General features: G+C 38.8%; 2 protein-coding genes across 9 annotated transcripts; one reads left to right on the top strand and one right to left on the bottom strand.

The window, feature by feature from the left end:
* The first annotated feature begins 41 nt into the window (after positions 1 to 41).
* Positions 42 to 16,119, top strand: LOC309870172 (uncharacterized protein C12orf60). Of its 5 annotated transcripts, XM_082742357.1 has the most exons (4): positions 42 to 644; positions 4,850 to 4,936; positions 13,572 to 13,663; positions 14,188 to 16,118. In XM_082742357.1, exon 4 carries the CDS (start codon positions 14,212 to 14,214, stop codon positions 14,926 to 14,928), a length of 717 nt encoding a protein of 238 aa, XP_082598483.1. In that variant the 5' UTR covers positions 42 to 644; positions 4,850 to 4,936; positions 13,572 to 13,663; positions 14,188 to 14,211; the 3' UTR covers positions 14,929 to 16,118. The 5 variants fall into 5 exon arrangements, with proteins under 5 accessions (XP_082598483.1, XP_082598484.1, XP_082598485.1 ...); XM_082742358.1 differs by lacking the exon at positions 13,572 to 13,663 and having other exon boundaries at positions 14,188 to 16,119; XM_082742359.1 differs by lacking the exon at positions 4,850 to 4,936.
* Positions 1,987 to 14,164, bottom strand: SMCO3 (single-pass membrane protein with coiled-coil domains 3). Of its 4 annotated transcripts, none has more exons than XM_082742363.1 (3): positions 13,753 to 14,164; positions 11,078 to 11,262; positions 1,987 to 3,170 (listed from the first exon to the last, which is right to left on the bottom strand). In XM_082742363.1, exon 3 carries the CDS (start codon positions 3,152 to 3,154, stop codon positions 2,477 to 2,479), a length of 678 nt encoding a protein of 225 aa, XP_082598489.1. In that variant the 5' UTR covers positions 3,155 to 3,170; positions 11,078 to 11,262; positions 13,753 to 14,164; the 3' UTR covers positions 1,987 to 2,476. The 4 variants fall into 4 exon arrangements, with proteins under 4 accessions (XP_082598489.1, XP_082598490.1, XP_082598488.1 ...); XM_082742364.1 differs by lacking the exon at positions 13,753 to 14,164 and adding an exon at positions 6,729 to 6,821 and having other exon boundaries at positions 11,078 to 11,461; XM_082742362.1 differs by lacking the exon at positions 13,753 to 14,164 and having other exon boundaries at positions 11,078 to 11,432.
* Positions 16,120 to 17,559: the final 1,440 nt, after the last annotated feature.

The following is a 17,559-nucleotide window of genomic DNA, read 5'->3' on the forward strand; positions in this document are numbered from 1 at the left end:
ATCAATAGAAAGAAGAAAAACGAAGCGGGTCGGATAGGTGATTGGCTGGTGGGAAGACGGCCCGAGACAGTTTGACCCAATTTCCGGAAGTTCAATTTATAGGGCTGAATGAGAGTGGCCGATCCCAGTGCGGGAGCGGTTTTGCAGTCTCTGTAGGCTGGAGTTGTATTAGTTTTTGATTTTTTTTTTTTCTTGATGTAAGGGAGCGCGATCTCTATCAAACAGATAGTGTCTGCTTGAAAGTGGATCACTGCATAACATTTGCTACTGCACTTGTTGCGCTTTCCCAGCGTCAAGCCCGTCTGGAAGTTTCCAGGCGCACAGAACATAGGTAGACCTGAGCGAAGAGATCAGGTCCCGTGTTGGAGTCCCAGATTGTTCATCTACGAGAAATTATAGTAATTTCAATGAGTTTTTTGGAGGAGGAGATGTGGGGATACACGTGCAGTCAGTTTTAAATTTACGAGTGGCGAGTTTGCTTTATATTGGCTGCTTTTCCCTTTTGGTCTTTTCATCAGCTAGAAGTCCTTTATGATGTCACTATACGTACATACAGATTATCACTTAGTTTCTAGTCTTAGTCCTTCCCTTCTCTTCTGTCCACTTTTTGTCTAAGCCTCTTATCCTGTCTTTTCCCCTTAAGGGTAAGTTTAATATTTAAACATTATACTTTTAAGAGATACCCTTGGTTATTTCTGATCTTAATATCCCTTCTAGGAAACTTTGTTAGGTATTGGTCAGTTCTTACTGTCAATTATAAGTGCTCCAAAATACTGAAGGAGATACACATTAATTTTTAACAATATTTTAAATGTGCACTTAAACATTTAAGGTGAGTTTCTTACCTAAACCACCCTTTGTCCTAGAAAATTCATGATTTGGTTTTAGACTGAATTTTGAGTCCCAGAAAGAGCAATAACAAGGTCTTGTAGTTTAAAACTTGTAAGTTAGGTAATACAATTTGATTTTGGAGATGAACTAATTTAGTTTTGCAACTAATTTTAAGAAGCAGTGACGGAAGAGAAAAATGAAGAGTACATTTGAAAAATTAGTCTTTGATCTAGCTTAATTTTTGAGATATGCTGAACTTTTAAAATTTCAACACATTTCTTGTACTAAAATGCAAGAATCAATTATAACAAACACATTCTTACATCAGCAACTTAATGATTATGTAAGTAGAACCCAAGAGTTACAATGGGGAGTCATTAGTTGGTGAAAGATTTAGAAAACACTGTGTCTGCAGAAATTAACAACTGTTAGGCCTCCTTAGCCTCTGGATTTTTCTGAAATCAGGTATTTAATGAAATGAGGCACCTAAAGTTCTATGTAGCAAGGACAGTTTCATTATGCTAGTGTGGAAAAGGAAGTTTCACTTTTTGGAAAAATTATAATAAATTATGACTCTCTTTTAAATGACAAATTCTTAAAAGAGTAACACCTTCCTCCCCTGCATCCCAAATGTATTTTATACATGTGTAGCTGGGATTTGCATGTTTGTTTGTTTTTTTTTTCAAATGTTCCAGAGTGTTCAAGCATGTTTGTTTTTTTAAAAATGTTCCAGAGTGTTCAAACATTACCGTGAAGAATATTTAAGCATCACACCACAGTTGGTCAGGGTTGGTTGCAATTATAGAAACAGAACCTTTATCTGTTCAGTTTTACCTTTTATCTTTTTTTTTTTAAAGATTTTATTTATTTATCTGACAGAGATCACAAGTAGGCAGAGAGGCAGGCAGCAAGAGAGAGAGGGAAGCAGGTTCTCCGTCGAGCAGAGAGCCCGATGTGGGGCTCCTATCGGGCTCAATTCCAGGACCCTGGGACCATGACCCGAGCTGAAGACAGAGGCTTTAACCCACTGAGCCACCAAGGTCCCCCTGAACTTTTATCTTTTAAAAATCCATTTGCATTTATAGGATGTACTTAGTGGAAGTTACAGAACCCTTGCATCCTTTGATCATTAAAGTAAACTGTTACAACCCATACTTCAGTCTCTTCTAGTTTATTGAAAATTGAGCTTAAGCTCAAGGTCAAAATTAGAATTTCCATTTAATTCAAAGGCCCACAGTTTGTGTCTATTCAGAAGTTACCAAGTGCATCCCCTTAGAACTAAATGATGTGTGAAGCTAGTGGTAAAGTTATTCTTTACTCAGAGTAAATTTTAAGAATTTTGGGGAAAAGAAAAGGAAGACGTAACACCTAGACTTGCTCTTCTCCAATTGCATTTAATGTAATGTTGATCTGGTAGAGCAGAGTAAGAAGGTATCCTGGGGATATATCTTTTGCCTCACAGGGTCTAGACCCAGCTGATAGAAAACTCTGGAGTCTTCTAGTTTTAGCATCTCTTAAACCATCTTGCCAACTTATTAACTATATTTCTGTCCATGTTGGAAACTTAACGGAAAATGAACTTAATCCAAGAAGCAAAACACTATTATTGACACACAGAAAAATATTCCAGTGGCACCGTGGCTGTTCATTTCATTTGGTGTTTCACTGTGTTGGTGACCTCAGTAATGGCATGATGATACTTTTCTGAAGCTGACTTGAATTCCACAAGATGCTTCTCATAACTTTTAATGGCTGCTTCAAGCTGCGTTTTCTCCACTGCTCCCAGGATGGCACGGAAGATCATATCTATGCCAAGGCCAAGAACGGCAACCCCTATACTACCAAGGAGAGAAGCACCAATATGAGCTAACACAGTGACCAGCTTGTTAATGATGCCAGTTGTGACGTTTGAGCCCACAAGTTTAACAGCTACTGCACTGGCTGCGGAAGTAGCTTCTCCCAGGATGACTGAAATGACCTTTTGTACTATTGCAATTTTGTCTGTTTCCCTTTCTTTAATATCCTGAAGTTTTCTGTAGAGAGTTGGCTCTAGCTTATCTTTTAGTGCTTCATCAACCTTTTGCAGGTAAGTTTGGATTTTCATCATGGCTTGGATGATGATATCACAGTTTTCTTTGATGGTCCCATCTCTTTTCATCTCGATGGAAGCCAAGTTGCACCCCAAGTGCATGTTTAAGACCTCAATCAGCTTATTAGTAGCATGGAAGCTATCAGATAAACAATCAAGAAGCTGCTGGTGAAGACGGTTTACTTCCTGCCTTCTCCGTGGATTCTCTGGGTAGAGGAAGTCACTCTGAGACATGTTTCAAATATAATTTCTGAAAAATAAAGTAGTAAATCTTCACTAAAAATTTTGAAAAATACCTGCTGTCTGTGTGCATTTGACCAAGAAATCTTTTACTTTATGAGTAGAAAAATAGCACTGTGCTATCTAAGGAATTCCTTAGAAAATTCAACAGGTTCTTTAAAGCAATTATTTTTATGAAACTTAGAGTCAGTGTATGGGAATGGGGGTGACAATGCCACCTACCGATGCAATAAACAAGGCATTAGCTTTTTTTGTGGTAGAGAGAAATCCTAGATAAGGAGATCTGTGTTTATCAAGCATCTGGTTATTAGTAAATAAATGTGATTATTTCTAAGTTGTATTTAATAAGGTTTGACATAGACTGCAGTTTGATATGGTTGATTCTTGATGACCGGCACTCCTTAATTTTTCCAGACCCTACTTAGCACACTGAATACACCTACCAGATTGATTTCTCTAATATTGGAAGATAAATTAGTAGAGCCAGAAGAATATTAAAAATCTCTGAATTTACAGGGTTATTAATGTCTAATTTTGTTTAGAGACTAACTTAATTTCTAATATTAAAGTCACTCTGTATGTCTTTACAAACAAATTATTTGTTCTCTAAGCCTAGGGGTCATCAAAGGCAACACACAGAATCTTTACAAAAACTTTTCATGTTAAGGGTATATATGAAACATTCTTTAGATTAAAATCTCTGGGGGAGAGAGTGGGCATGGTGCAGGGACAGCGCCATTATGATTACCTCTGTGGTCTCATTTGCAAAGCTTAGAAGTTAAATTATTTAGAATGGTTTATAATGCACTTGGGCACAGTGAAGATTAGCTAGAATTGGCCTTAGAAAGGAAATAATGCCATTTCATGAAAGTATTAAAGAGTAAGTGGCAAGAGGATGCAGTAGAATGAATACAATGAATCAGGCTGGAGCCTTCTTGTGTTTGTTCTTCTCGCTTAGAGTATTATGCAGAGAAAATAGGAACAAGCATGTTCAGAGTTTATTTGGTTAAAAAATTTGAGGCCTGTGAGAACAATCTTACAATATGCATACGTCGCATAGTCTTCCTATGTGCTTGGCACTTTAATTTTTAGTTGAAACTCTTAGAAGAAAAGAGAGAATGAAATATCTGTGGTGTCTGGCACATTCTCTCTTGAGTAAACAACATCCTAATGAACTTGGGCCCTATCCACTCTGAGACCATGGCTTTTAGCCTAGATATGGGGAATCTCACAAGCATAGAATGAAAGAATGATATTTTTCTCTCAAGAAAGTAAACATGAAAAGAGCCTGTCCCTCCAAGCCATAAAGATATAATTTAGAAATAGGAAGGGGATTTTAAGTGGATTGAGAACATAATCATTTACGCTGTTCAGTTTAGAAAAATGCTTTGGTATCCCTAATAGAATAAACTTATCACAGTCAGAAATTCATTTGCATCTTTGTTTCAAATCCAGCACACACACACACACACACACACACACTCAAACCCATGTGTTACACAAATTTCCACAGCAATACTTAGAAAATATCTCAATTTCATTTAAAGAAATTGTTGAGGATTTATTAAATATTCCCCAGCTCACCGTTGGGTGACAAAACTGTACTTTGATAACCATGAATGTGGACTTTGTTTCTCCTTTTTTCTTCCAGAAATTTTCCATTCAACCTTTTCCTTTTTTGGTTTCTAGTTTTCAGATATTATCATGAAGTGAAAACTCCAGTTTCTTACTTTGAATTCAGAAGATCATCAACTACATTCCTATTCAGATATTTAGGTGAGAGGAGTCTTTCTTAGCTTGCGAAAGTGTAAAATATCTCTAGCAGTTATCATTTGCCTTTATCTGAAGGCATAGCTTCCAGAAAAAGGTATGTTGTTCTATTTACCTAAAGATGAACAAATGGAGAGATGAGACTTCCTCCAGGATAGGAGGCTGAATACTTCCAAGTGGTCAGTTTAACTTACTGTTTTAACACACCTTGACAAATTAATCGTAAAATAAAAAGTCAGGGTGTTATTTACTTGAGGAGAAATGTACCCAGGTCCCACACAGATGTAGAGGACTCCATTTTCTTTTTCTTTTCTTCCAAGAGTTGAAACAAAATCAAACAAAACTAATAGATGAGATTTTTTTTCAGGAAAAAGTAATGATGGGACTTTATCCTCCCCAAATATTAAAGCATCATAAAAATAATATTAGTATTGTACAGGTTGCAGGAGTAGATGGAATCATGGAACAAAATAGTTCTGGAAACAGACTCTTCTATACATTTAATATTAATAATATTATATTATTAATAATAATATTTAATATATGATAAATATAGACTTTCAAATCAATAATAATTGAAAACGTTCCTGGCACAATGAGCTAGTTTTGGGGTTAGAAATTAATTTTATTTTATTAAAAATTTTTTTAAAAAGAGTTTATTTATTTATTTGACAGAAATCACAAGTAGGCAGAGAGGCAGAGAGGCAGGCAGAGAGAGAGGAGGAAGCAAGGTCTCCACTGAGCAGAGAGCCTGAAGCAGGGCTCCATCCCAGGGTCCTGAGATCATGACCTGAGCTGAAGGCAGAGGTTTTAACCCACTGAGCCACCCAGGTGCCCCTATTTTTAAAAAATTTAAAAGGTTATTTATTTATTTGACAGAGAGAGAGAGAGTAAGAGAAGGAATACAGTCAGGGGGACTGGGAGAGGGAGAAGCAGGCTTCCCACTGAGTAGGGAACCCAAGGTGGGTCTCGATCCTAGGACCACAGGATCATGACCTGAGCCGAATGACTGAACCCAACGATTGAGCCACCCAGGCGTCCCTAGAAATTAATTTTTTTTAAAAGATTGTATTTATTTATTTGACAGACAGAGATCACAAGTAGGCAGAAAGGCAGGCAGAGAGAGAAGAGGAAGCAGGCTCCCTGCTGAGAAGAGAGCCCGATGTGGGGGCTTGATCCCAGGACCGTGGGATCATGACCTGAGCCCAACGCAGAGGGTTTAACCCACTGAGCCACCCAGGCGCCTTTAGAAATTAATTTTAAAAAGTTAGTGTAATATTTGTAAAAAAAAAAAATGATAAAATAGAAGAAAATTGATCATTTTCAAATGTCTGTATGGAGGAAGGCTTTATAAGCTTAAAATCAAAGGAAAAAAGTCACACAAAAATTTGACAAACAAGGATGGCTATGTAAAAAGAATTAAAAAGAAACTGGGAAAAATGCAAGAAAAACGAAGTATGAATTTCTAATGACAGTTGCTATCAATAAGAAAAACAGTAGTTATCTAACAGCTAAATGAGCAAGCAACTCTGTACAGTAAAAGCATGGTAGCTAATTAATTGATAAAAAGACTTCAATCTTACCAGAAATCAAAGACCCAAGTACTCTTTCAATTGTATTTTCTTTCTTTTACATCCTCAAGGCCTGACACATGCACTTTTATACCTTCCTCCCAGTTTCCAGATAGCAGTCTATAATTCTGTGTCAGTAACAAGTTTGAGTAAGATGTCATAATGTGCTTAGAATTATTTTTCAAATCTAACATAAAAGGACTTGTATTTTTCTGAGTTGGGCTTACCTTCCTAGCTCCTTTTGTGTTGGGGAAGGACTTTGGGAGGATTCCTTATGCCTTGCAGATCTTCAGCAGGCCTGCCCTCATACCTTCCCAGGACTGAACACAGTTCAAAATTATTTTCATCCCAACAGTGAGATAAACAATAGAGAATTAGGTGAGGAAGAGGTAGGGTTTGAAGGTGAAACTAATGAATTATTTTTGGACAGGTGAAATTTGAAGAGCCTGGTGAAGGAAGCAGTTTAATAATTCAGTAACAAATTATCTAATGGACTAGTACCTTACTATGGATAAGGTAACATGCCGAACTTTTTTTTTTTTTTAAAGATTTTATTTATTTATTTGATAGAGAGAGATCACAGTAGGAGAGAGGAAGGGAAGAGATCAAAGAGAGAGGAAGGGAAGCAGGCCCCCCGCTGAGCAGAGAGCCCGATGTGGGACTCGATCCCAGGACCCTGGGATCATGACCTGAGCCGAAGGCAGCGGCTTGACCCACTGAGCCACCCAGGCGCCCCATGCCGAACTTTATAGAGCACACAAAATGAAAAGGACATGGGTCCTGCTTTTATGGCATTTTTAATCTAGTTAAATAGTTAAGCCAGACTTCAAACCACTTGTTGAGCTGAAAGTATTATGTCATTTGAAATTATAAGGCTCGTGCTTCATTTGTGCAAATTCAAATTTTCAACAATCTGCAGGTTAATATGTATTAACATTAGGGCTATATGGGAACATTTAGTAATTTAGGGAAGGTTAATAATTTGTTCCCTTTCAAACTGTTATTCTTAGATATATACTTGATACTTAGAGGAGAGGTTATACACCACACGGAAAAAGAGTTAGCAAAGTGCAGCATTTCCAGTATTGCCTCTGACAATTAAACTAAGCTCTGACTTGCAAAGTGTTTACTTCACTCAGCAAAACAAAAGCCTTGAAATCAGTTGGAGTTGCCTTCCTTGAAGATCCTAGTTGTTACTTCCGCACACCTTAAGGGATATCTTACCAACAATATATAATAATTACCTAAAAGATGTCTGGGCCATACATACTTTTCCCTATCTTACTACATTTTCAGGCATGACCTTTTAAATATTGACTTTAAAATTCAGTCTTTTAAAAATCATTTCTTGGGGCACCTGGATGGCTCAGTCATTAAGGGTCAGATCCCAGGGTCCTGAGCCCGGAGTAGGGCTCCCTGTTTGGCAGGAAGCCTGCTTCTCCCTCTCCCACTCCCTCTGCTTCTGTTCCTTCTCTCACTGTGTCTCTCTCTGTGTCAAATAAATAAATAAAATCTTAAAAAAAACCAAACAAACATTTCTTTTAGGGTGCCTGGGTAGCTCAGTTGGTTGTGTCTGGCTCTCAGTTTTGGCTCAGGTCAGGATCTCGGGTTCTTGAAATCGAGCCTTGCGTTGCGCTCTGCACAAAGCTCGAGATCCTCTTGTCCCTCTCCCTCTGCTCCCTGCCCCTGGAATGAATAAGTAAAATCTCTAAAAATAAAATAAGTATCTTTTTTCTTTTTAGTTAGGCTCTGTGCCCAACACAGGGATGAACTCATAACCCTGAGATCAAGAGTCACATGCTCTACTGACTGAGCCTGCCAGGCACCCCTTATAAGTCATTTCAAAGTCACTTTATAAATGAATTTTAAAGATTGGTGCTTATAAGTAGCTAAATGTTATTCTTAATCCAGTTCTTAATACTTGCACCGTTGGTGTGAAAAATGTGATTTTTACATTGTTTATTATCAGATGATAGTGCTCATTGTCTGTGAAAAGTTCACTCTGCACAGTTAGCATCCACTGCTGAACTGCTGTGTTTCTACCATTATTTGAGTATTTTGTTGTCGGGGTTCATATGAGGTAGGTCCTAAGAGCGGTAAGGCAGCCTGATGAAGAATTGATGGCCAGCAGGTGGCGCTCTTGCTCCCCAGCATGCTTTTTTCACCCTAGCCTTTGCTGAAGCCCCAGAGCTTGCTTGTTGCTGTATTTGGACCGTGGGTGCTTAAAATTTAATTTAATGAGAGTTCTGTTGCTTTGTTTCCAAAGGAGGTTCGGAAATCACATGCACTGTTATTGTATATGTAATATTACTTGTTATTTCAGACAATAAAAGAAACTTGGAATGGCTGATTCCAGTGGTCAGCGTATCTTCTGAAACTGGAATGGAAACAAAGACTAATCTGAAATGGATTCTCACTGAAACTAACCTTGTCAATTTTTTTGAAATGAGAAGATCAACATTCAAGATCAAAGAGTGTATAAGAAATAGCAGAGATGTATTGATGTATTGTCTGTAAAAGTTAAGATTTATTTAGAGATACTGTAGAGTTGTTTTAATTTTGGGGGGAAAGGAATCACTTTCCAAAGTGAAAATGTATTGATTATCACATATTCAAATAAAAAATTCTCAGGATAATTTTGTGAATAACAGTAGCTAAATGTCAAGTGTTACAGAAATTTAAAGAAGGAAATTATATTGAGGTGATTAGAGGAAGCTTTGTGGAGAAAGTGACATGTGATACATGTTTTGATAGATGGTAGAATTATAACATGAAGAAATTATAAGTAAAAGATTTGATAAAAAAGTACTTTAAAGTATAAAGTCAATTCAACTAATATATAAACGCTTTAAAAATAAAGAAAGAAAAACCCATAAACCTACCATCTTAAATTTTTTTCGTTGTTCCTTCCTAAAGTTTGTTTAAATGTGTAAATATTTTTACCAAGTTGAAATACATTAATTTATCTTACATCTGACATTAATTTACTTAAACACCTGCCTAAATTTTCATCTGACATTAATTTACTTAAACACCTGCCTAAATTCTTAGTTTTCTAATAATTTTATTATATGAAATATTCCATAAGATATCAACCATAATTTAATAAGTACCCAGTTATTTCCCTATCACAGTATTGTAGTGGGCATTTTAATACAGAGTTTTTTCCCCATTTCCAATTATCTCAATTATTTCCTCAGGATAAATTTCCAGAAGAATTGTATAATCCATGAGACATAAAGTTTTTATTATGGTTATCTTTTAATATGTATTGCAAATTGCATTCCAAAAACTTTTATACCATCATCAAAAGTAAATTTTCATAGCAAGGCACTGTGTATGTTTCAAAGCCAAAGATAGTTCTGTTAAATATATAGTTAATTTGGGAAGCACAGAGTTAAATTTCAAAAAGAAGAGTTTTTGCTTTTGCAGAAATACATGGTGGTGTGTGAATGATGATATGATACACATGATCTATGAGACTGGCTTCCAAAGAATCTGGAAGGGAGTGCGGAATAGAGTTACAGAGGAAATAAGATCAAGTTTGTTTTGAAAATTTTTGACACTAGGTTATGGGTATATGACACTTGATTATTTTATCATCTCCACTTCTGTGTATGTTTGAACTATTCCCATAGCAACAATTAAGGAAAAAGAGACAAAGAAAACACATCTCAGCCTCCAGTGTTGAGTCATTCATACTCTCTGAGTTTTTCCATTTCTCCCTGCTGTCACTTTCCTCACTGTCCTATTATTGGGTCCAGCTATCCTGGGAAGTTCACTTATTTGGGAGTTTGGGAGTAGGGGATAGGTGAAACCACTAGCTTTTCAAGAGAAAATAGCAGTTACTGACTAGTTCTGAGACTCCTCCTTTAATTTAAATCAAAACCCTGGCCTTTAATTAAAACAAAACCAAACCAAGAAGTTGTTGATGGTGGGATGACACTCTTTCTGATGTAAGTTCTAAAGAACGTTTCTGGACCAGAAAGCAGAATATCAGTGACATTCATCAGCCTTTGTTAAATGCTCAGGGGAGAATCCTCTACTTCTATGCCTTAAGACATTAGGAAAAAAAAAAAAAAAGGTAGACAATGTTCTGTGCCCTCAAGAAGATAACAGTCTGTTTGGAGACAGACAGCATTTAAATGTAATATAGTTTATGAGAAAGCAGAAACTCTATAAATTAACTAGTATTAGATTGTACATTCCTTCTTTCACAGATCCTGAGTACTTATATTGATGTTAGAGACATAAAAAGAAATGCTACAATCCATGTAAACAATACACAGGTGTCGTCTTGTCCTCAGTGCTTTCTAAAACTGCTATCTTTACTGCTTTCTCTTCCCCTCGGACTTAATCAGTTACAGAAATTGTTCATTTTCTTCTTTATCTGGTGTCTTCAGAGAAATAAATACTCAGAAGAAAGCGGCCATCGGATCCTCTTAAAACAAAGTTGTTTTGTGACTTTATTATATTCATGGCTAGGATTCAAGACTGACATGTTATTTCAAATACCCTTTAATCCAGAGAAACAGAATATCATACCAATATTAGTAGAAATAGCCATACCGCTTACCTTGCTGTGTTTCTGAGTTCAGTAGTCCCAGTGGTTGTTTAGGAATATTGTCAAAGGGCTTTTTCATCTGGATGTTTCCATGGAATGTGATGACTTACAGCCTTTGCTGGTCTCTGCTGGGTCCCTCTGCCTGTCCGCTTTATCTACTATTTCTGCAATCCTCATTCTCTGAATTCTTCTATTTCCTATATTAATATAAAATTAGTATGTATTAAGTCATCTAATTTGAAAGGCAAATAAAGAAGCGAGACATATAACTGTCTATTCCTTAATGGACTTTATGGTTGAAAAGTGCTGTACGACCAAGCTAATTCAGCTCAGCAGAGACGATGGCTCTGCGTAGCTCCCAGGTTCTGCGATTCTGTCTTGCCATCTATTCCACACATAAGTTTCCTTTACCTTCTGTTGCATTCAGACCTCCATCTGTTGCTGATGCCTTCGTTTCTGTTCTCAAGAGATAAAAACCCAGATATTTGCAACCAAATGTGGTTTTTGTGCGTGCGCTCTTCTTTCCTGCTCTTTATCACCATCTCTCACGGTGTCGGTGAATGCCTTGACCATAGGAAAGCCTTAAAGACTAACTTGACTCCTTTCTCTTAAAGCTTAGAACAGTCTTTCGTGCTTTTCCCTCTACATTTTGTCCTCACCTCCATGGATTCCTCTACAGCAGGGACACCTCAGAAGCAAACAATCACCCCAGCCCCCATAACTTAGTGGAAAAAAACAAAACAAAACATGGGCTTTAGAATTGGATGGTCCTGATTTTGTGTATCCAAATATCTCTTACTAGCCATGTAGCCCTGGAAAAGTCACTTAACTTAATTTTTTTCTTTCTTTTTTTAAATATATTTTTTAAAGATTTTATTTATTTATCAAAGAGAGAGAGGGGGAGAGAGCGAGCACAGGCAGACAGAATGGCAGGCAGAGGCAGAGGGAGAAGCAGGCTCCCTGCTGAGCAAGGAGCCCGATGTGGGACTCGATCCCAGGACACTGGGATCATGACCTGAGCCGAAGGCAGCTGCTTAACCAACTGAGCCACCCAGGCGTCCCCCTTTTTTAAAATATTTTATTGACTTATTTATTTGTTAGAGAGAGAGAGAGAGCAAGAGCGAGCACAGGCAGACAGAGTGGCAGGCAGAGGCAAAAGGAGAAGCAGGCTCCCCGCCAAGCAAGAAGCCCGATGTGGGACTCAATCCCAGGACGCTAGGATCATGACCTGAGCTGAAGGCAGCCGCTTAACCGACTGAGCAACCCAGGCTTTCATTGTGTGATGTATTAGTTTGTAATTGATGGGTTGTCATATGGATTAAATGAGATAATGCATGTAAAGAATTTGGCAGAGTGCTTGATATATGGCAAAACCTTCCTAAATGGTAGCCATTTGTCTTAACATTAACAACACTCATTTCTGTTGTTATGGGGTGGGTAGAGGATACAGCACTGAGAGTCCAGCTAGGAGATACATAAAATCTGAAGGCGCTGTTCTATAGTTTTAAAGGAGAACTAAGTGGAGTACTATTTTACTTCTGTCCCAGTGGATCATTTTGCACTTGACATATCCTGGGGCTTACGAGGTACGGGGATAAAAGGGAAATAGGATGTGTGTAGACAGTGTATCTGAAGTAACGATGGATGGACAAGTAGGATTTCAATAGAAGTGTGGGGTGGGGTCGGGAGGAGAGAATGCAGGTGGAGGGAATACTATGAACAAAGGGGCTAGCAAAATGTTGGGAGCATTTTCAGGGCATAAACTTAGTCCATTACACTGGTGACCCAGGATATACGCGAGAGCCAGTGAGGGAAGGGAGTAGTGGAAAATTGAGAGCAGTCTAGATGATCTTAAACGCCATGCCAGCAAGTTGTGTCTTATTCACTAGGCAATAGTGAATCATTGAAGCTTTTTTTTTTTTTAAGATTTTATTTATTTATTTGACAGAGAGAGATCACAAGTAGGCAGAGAGGCAGGCAGAGAGAGAGAGGGAAGCAGGCTCCCTGCTGAGCAGAGAGCCTGATGCAGGACTTGATCCCAGGACCCTGAGATCATGACCTGAGCTGAAGGCAGTGGCTTAACCCACTGAGCCAGCCAGGCACCCCTCATTGAAGTTTTTTATTGTGAGGTAATATGAGGAGGATTTCAGGAAGCTTCCTTCATATAAACTATACTAGTGGGTAGGACGAGATGCACGTACTTGAAACCCTTAGTGTCAGACCATGGGGTGTAGATGGTAAAAGCCAACTTTGAAGAGGGCAGCCATAGATCTAGTCACTTTTCCTAACTCATAATGTGGGCTTTGTGCTGCCAATTAATCTCATTTTTTTTTCAATAAGCAATAGCAATCCAGATTTCTATCTTTCAGTTTTTAAATTTAGAAGTTGATACAAGCAATTGTTGGGTCAAACAAAGCACATCGGCGGGTTGGACTTTGCCTGTGGATTTCTGGTTTGGGACCCCTGGGGCCACGTTCACAGTCCTATTTTTTTATGTCTCCTCCAGAACTCTCCTCATGAACATCGGTTAGAGACATCAACACTCCTCTCTATGGCAGAAGAGGATGAGTTGTACTGAAAGTACAGAAACATTCTCAGGCAAGACAGACATCTTGGGAGTTGGCGTCAGATGGCCTTGATCATCTTTGAAGTGCAGTACACTACCTCTTTGGTCTGCTGTTACTCACCTTTCAGAGTTATCTGATGGTTACTTAATTTTTCTGTCCAGGATTTTTAGTTCTACTCCGTAGGAAAGATTGTACCGCATCTGCTTGCTCTATCTTAACTGGAACCAGAGCTCTTCTATGTAATTTTTAAGCTCTATACAATCTTCTCCACTAGATCGGATAGTTATTGAGGATAATGCCTAAGAACTGGTTACTCTGTATATCAGCATATCCAATATGAGGGTCCAGTGCACGATATTCAATCTTGGCTGAAAATCTTTTAATTATTATCTTTTTGTTATTTTTATTAAAGCACAGGATTAATTCCTGCTCCATAGCTGGTGTAGCTTTCCTACCCTTGACAGCGGTTATTTTCCACATTTAGATTTTAAGATCAGTCTCTTTACGGTTGACAAATAAATAAGTTTTTATCTGGATTACTACTTTGTTTTGCAGTGCTGAAACTTTTGTGCTGGAGAAATGTCTTCAGAGTCAGAAAAGGATAAAGAGAGGCTGGTGCAAGCTGCCAAAACATTTTTCTTTCACATGCAAGATCTTGTTGCCTTCACTAACACACTTATAGAATCGTTTAACAGCACTATGAATGCCCAGATCCACTCCCTGGCTGTGAAGGAAGATGCTAACGTTAAGGATGTCTTTGAACAACTATTCACAATCTTTAAGGAGTTACAGTGTGTCCTGGAGGCAAAGTACGACCAGATGCAAAAGGAACCTTTAAGTTCCAAGATTGCGACAGCGATTTGCTCTATGGTTGAGAAGAGTACCAATGTCAAGGAGCTGCAGCAGTCAGCTAGAGAAATGTTCAAGAATGTTCACACACCAGTCATTGTTGCTGCACTGAATAGCAGTAACATTCTTGGCACTTTGGAATCTTCTCTTTCACTCTTGATGACATGTCCTATCATGAAACTTCAGTTAAGTGACTTCTATCAAAAAGACACTGAAGACCAATCAGGGGCCAACACCTCAGAGAAAAACCAAAGTCCGGGTCCATCCAAAATCGGTACAGCAGACATCTTGAAAAAATTGCAGGATGTGTTAAAAGCTGAACATTTCAAGAATACCATGGAGTCAGTTGTAAATCAGTTGGAGCAAATTGTCAGAACTCTGGCACCAATCTTAGAGATCCTCCAAAAAGCCATAAATATTATGGAATCCAAGATTCCCGTGCCCTAGAAAACCAATGACCAGTAGGAATGCAACAGAGGGGCTCATTTCTGTAAGAACATCAGTTCATGTCCTGAGAATTTTGACAGTATGTTCTAACACCTTTGCTGTCAGAAAGGTGTTCTATTAGGATGTAAGTGCAAAAAGTAGTCACCTGGAAGACCATTTACCTCAAGTTTTGCTTTATTCAAATAAAACTAATCAAAGAAAGCCTGCTTGTCATGGCAGTTACTAAAAATAACATGTTGTTCAGAAAATCAAGGTAGTGTATTACATTTGGGGATGTCTCTAAACATTACATATCATCTTAATGCATAATTAAAATAACCTTAAACTAATTTCCACTCTTGGTAATTCTATTTCTGGATACTACAGTGTGAAGTCCAGGTAAATGTAAACATTATTGTTAAATAATCTGGCAGAAAGTTCTGTTCAGGTGCAGGAAACATGTAAAATATCCTTCTGCATTTTTAAAAAGATTTTATTTACTTAAGAGAGGGCTAGAGAGAAAGCGAGAGAGAGAGAGAGAGAGAGAGAGCACGAGCAGCAGGTGTAGCAGCAGAGGCAGAGGAGAAGCAGACTCCCTGCTGAGCATGGAACCCGATGTGGGGCTTGATCCCAGCATCCCTTGGATCATGATCTGAGTTAAAAGCAGATGATTAACAGACTGAGCCACCCAGGCACCCCTACCTTCTGCATTTTTGTCAATCCTATACCAATCTCTGTATCATCAGTGCCTTACCTATCATAAGCCATCACTGAATACTTTTGGTATGATTTATCCAGAAGTTAGTAAGAACAATCTATGAAGAGTAATAGTTTTCTTGCTTACTTGAATAAGAACAGAGCAGGTGATTTATTCTTGTCTGCCTCCTACTGAGGTCTTATGATTCGGAGCTATTGGAGGTTCAAAAACGGAGGTGTTCTAACCTTTCGCAAATAAAAAACTGCAACATTTGTAGAGTAGGATTTCTGAGATGTGCTTGTATTGACAAAGAGAGGTTAGATAAATCCCTTTGCCTAGCAGAATGTCTTTGGCTCTCATGCAGCAGGAAAGAGTGTGTGTGTTCACGGTTGCCCTATTCTACATGATAAATAGGAACATTGTTGAGAATAAGACAAGCCATTAATAATTCCAGTTCTTGAGTGGAGTTTTTCTTCTGAGAATACCTAAGTTTTGTCCTCCTTGAAACATTTTCTCCTCTAAGTTTTAAATGCCATTTTCTCCTTTAAAAACAAGGAGATGCTTATTTCCCTACACTTAAAAATAAGGCTGCAGCATGAGGGGCACCTGGGTGGCTCAGTGGATTAAGCCTCTGCCTTCGGCTCAGGTCATGATCCCAGGGTCCTGGGATCGACCCCCTCCTCGGGTGCTCTGCTCAGCGGGGAGCCTGCTTCCTCCTCTCTCTCTGCCTGCCTCTCTGCCTACTTGTGATCTTTGTCAAATAAATAATAAATAAATTCTTAAAAAAAAGAAGAAGAATCCCTTCCTTGCTCCCTAACAGTTAAGACCTTGAGAGGGTCCTGTGGTAAGGGCCAAGGGGATTTGGGCCACTTCCAGGGCTTAGAGGGCTTGGAAAAAAGATGAGTTTCAATACATGAATTCTGTATTTTCTCTCAGCTCCAAACAGCTGCTTATTTTCAGGATGTTCTTGAGTGTATCCATTTGCTACCCTGTCCTCAAAAACACCTTGTAGAAATGGGAGGTGGAAAGTGCTGCTCTCACTTTTTCTGAACCTATGTGTGTTTCAGGTTCTCACCTGCCTTCTCTTGGTTTTAAGATTGTGTCCCAGGAGGGGCACCTGGGTGGCTCAGTTGGTTAAGCGTCTGCCTTCAGCTCATGTTGTGATCCCATGGTCTTGGGTTAGAGCTCCACTTCGGGCTCCTTGGTCAGTGGGGAGCCTGCTTCTCCCTCTCCCTTTGCCCCCCTCTCTGCTTGTGATCTTTCAAATAAAATCTTACAACAAACAAACAAACAAAAAAGATTGTGTCCCAGGATATTGCGACAGCTAGGAGAGTCACGGGGAAATGAATGGAACAAGGGCAAAGAAAAGTCCTAATCATGGGATGCCTGGTGGCTCAGTTGGTTAAGCATCTGCCTTCGGCTCAGATAATTATTCCAGGGTCCTGGGATCAAATCTGACATCGGGCTCCTTGCTAAGTGGGGAGCCTGCTTCTCCCCTTGCTTGTGCTCTCTCTCTCTCTCTGACAAATAAATAGAATATTAAAAAAAAAAAAAAGACTGGAGGCATGACTGGGGGCATTTTGAGGGAGGTCCTTACCACACATCAATGGGAATGGCAGCTAGGATGAGCCAAGTTTCTTCAGTAACGGTGGGTGGTTTTCAGATGCTCGTGGCTCCTCTGATGCCGATCATCACTGACAGTGCCTTTCACAGACATCTTACCACCGAGCACCACTGGTCTGTCCACTCCAATGACTTCTGCCCACCCTGTGGACGTATGGACATATTTGGGGGTGGGGGAGCTACACTCTTTTCAAACCCATTACTCTTATTTAGTGTTTCCCTCAAATTCTTTGTTTTGGGTTCCTCTCATTTTCTCTTCCTTCCTTCTGGTTTTGAAAAGCAGAACTCACTAGTTTCTACCTCATATCTAGTTCCATTCCTCCTCCAGAGGC

Source organism: Mustela nivalis (genome assembly GCF_964662115.1).
Source record: "Mustela nivalis genome assembly, chromosome: 7".
Classification (NCBI taxonomy): domain Eukaryota; kingdom Metazoa; phylum Chordata; class Mammalia; order Carnivora; family Mustelidae; genus Mustela; species Mustela nivalis.

Excerpts from the sequence above, each read along its gene's own strand:
- SMCO3 (XM_082742363.1), bottom strand. The coding sequence starts at position 3,154 with ATGTCTCAGAGTGACTTCCTCTACCCAGAGAATCCACGGAGAAGGCAG.
- LOC309870172 (XM_082742358.1), top strand. The coding sequence starts at position 14,212 with ATGTCTTCAGAGTCAGAAAAGGATAAAGAGAGGCTGGTGCAAGCTGCC.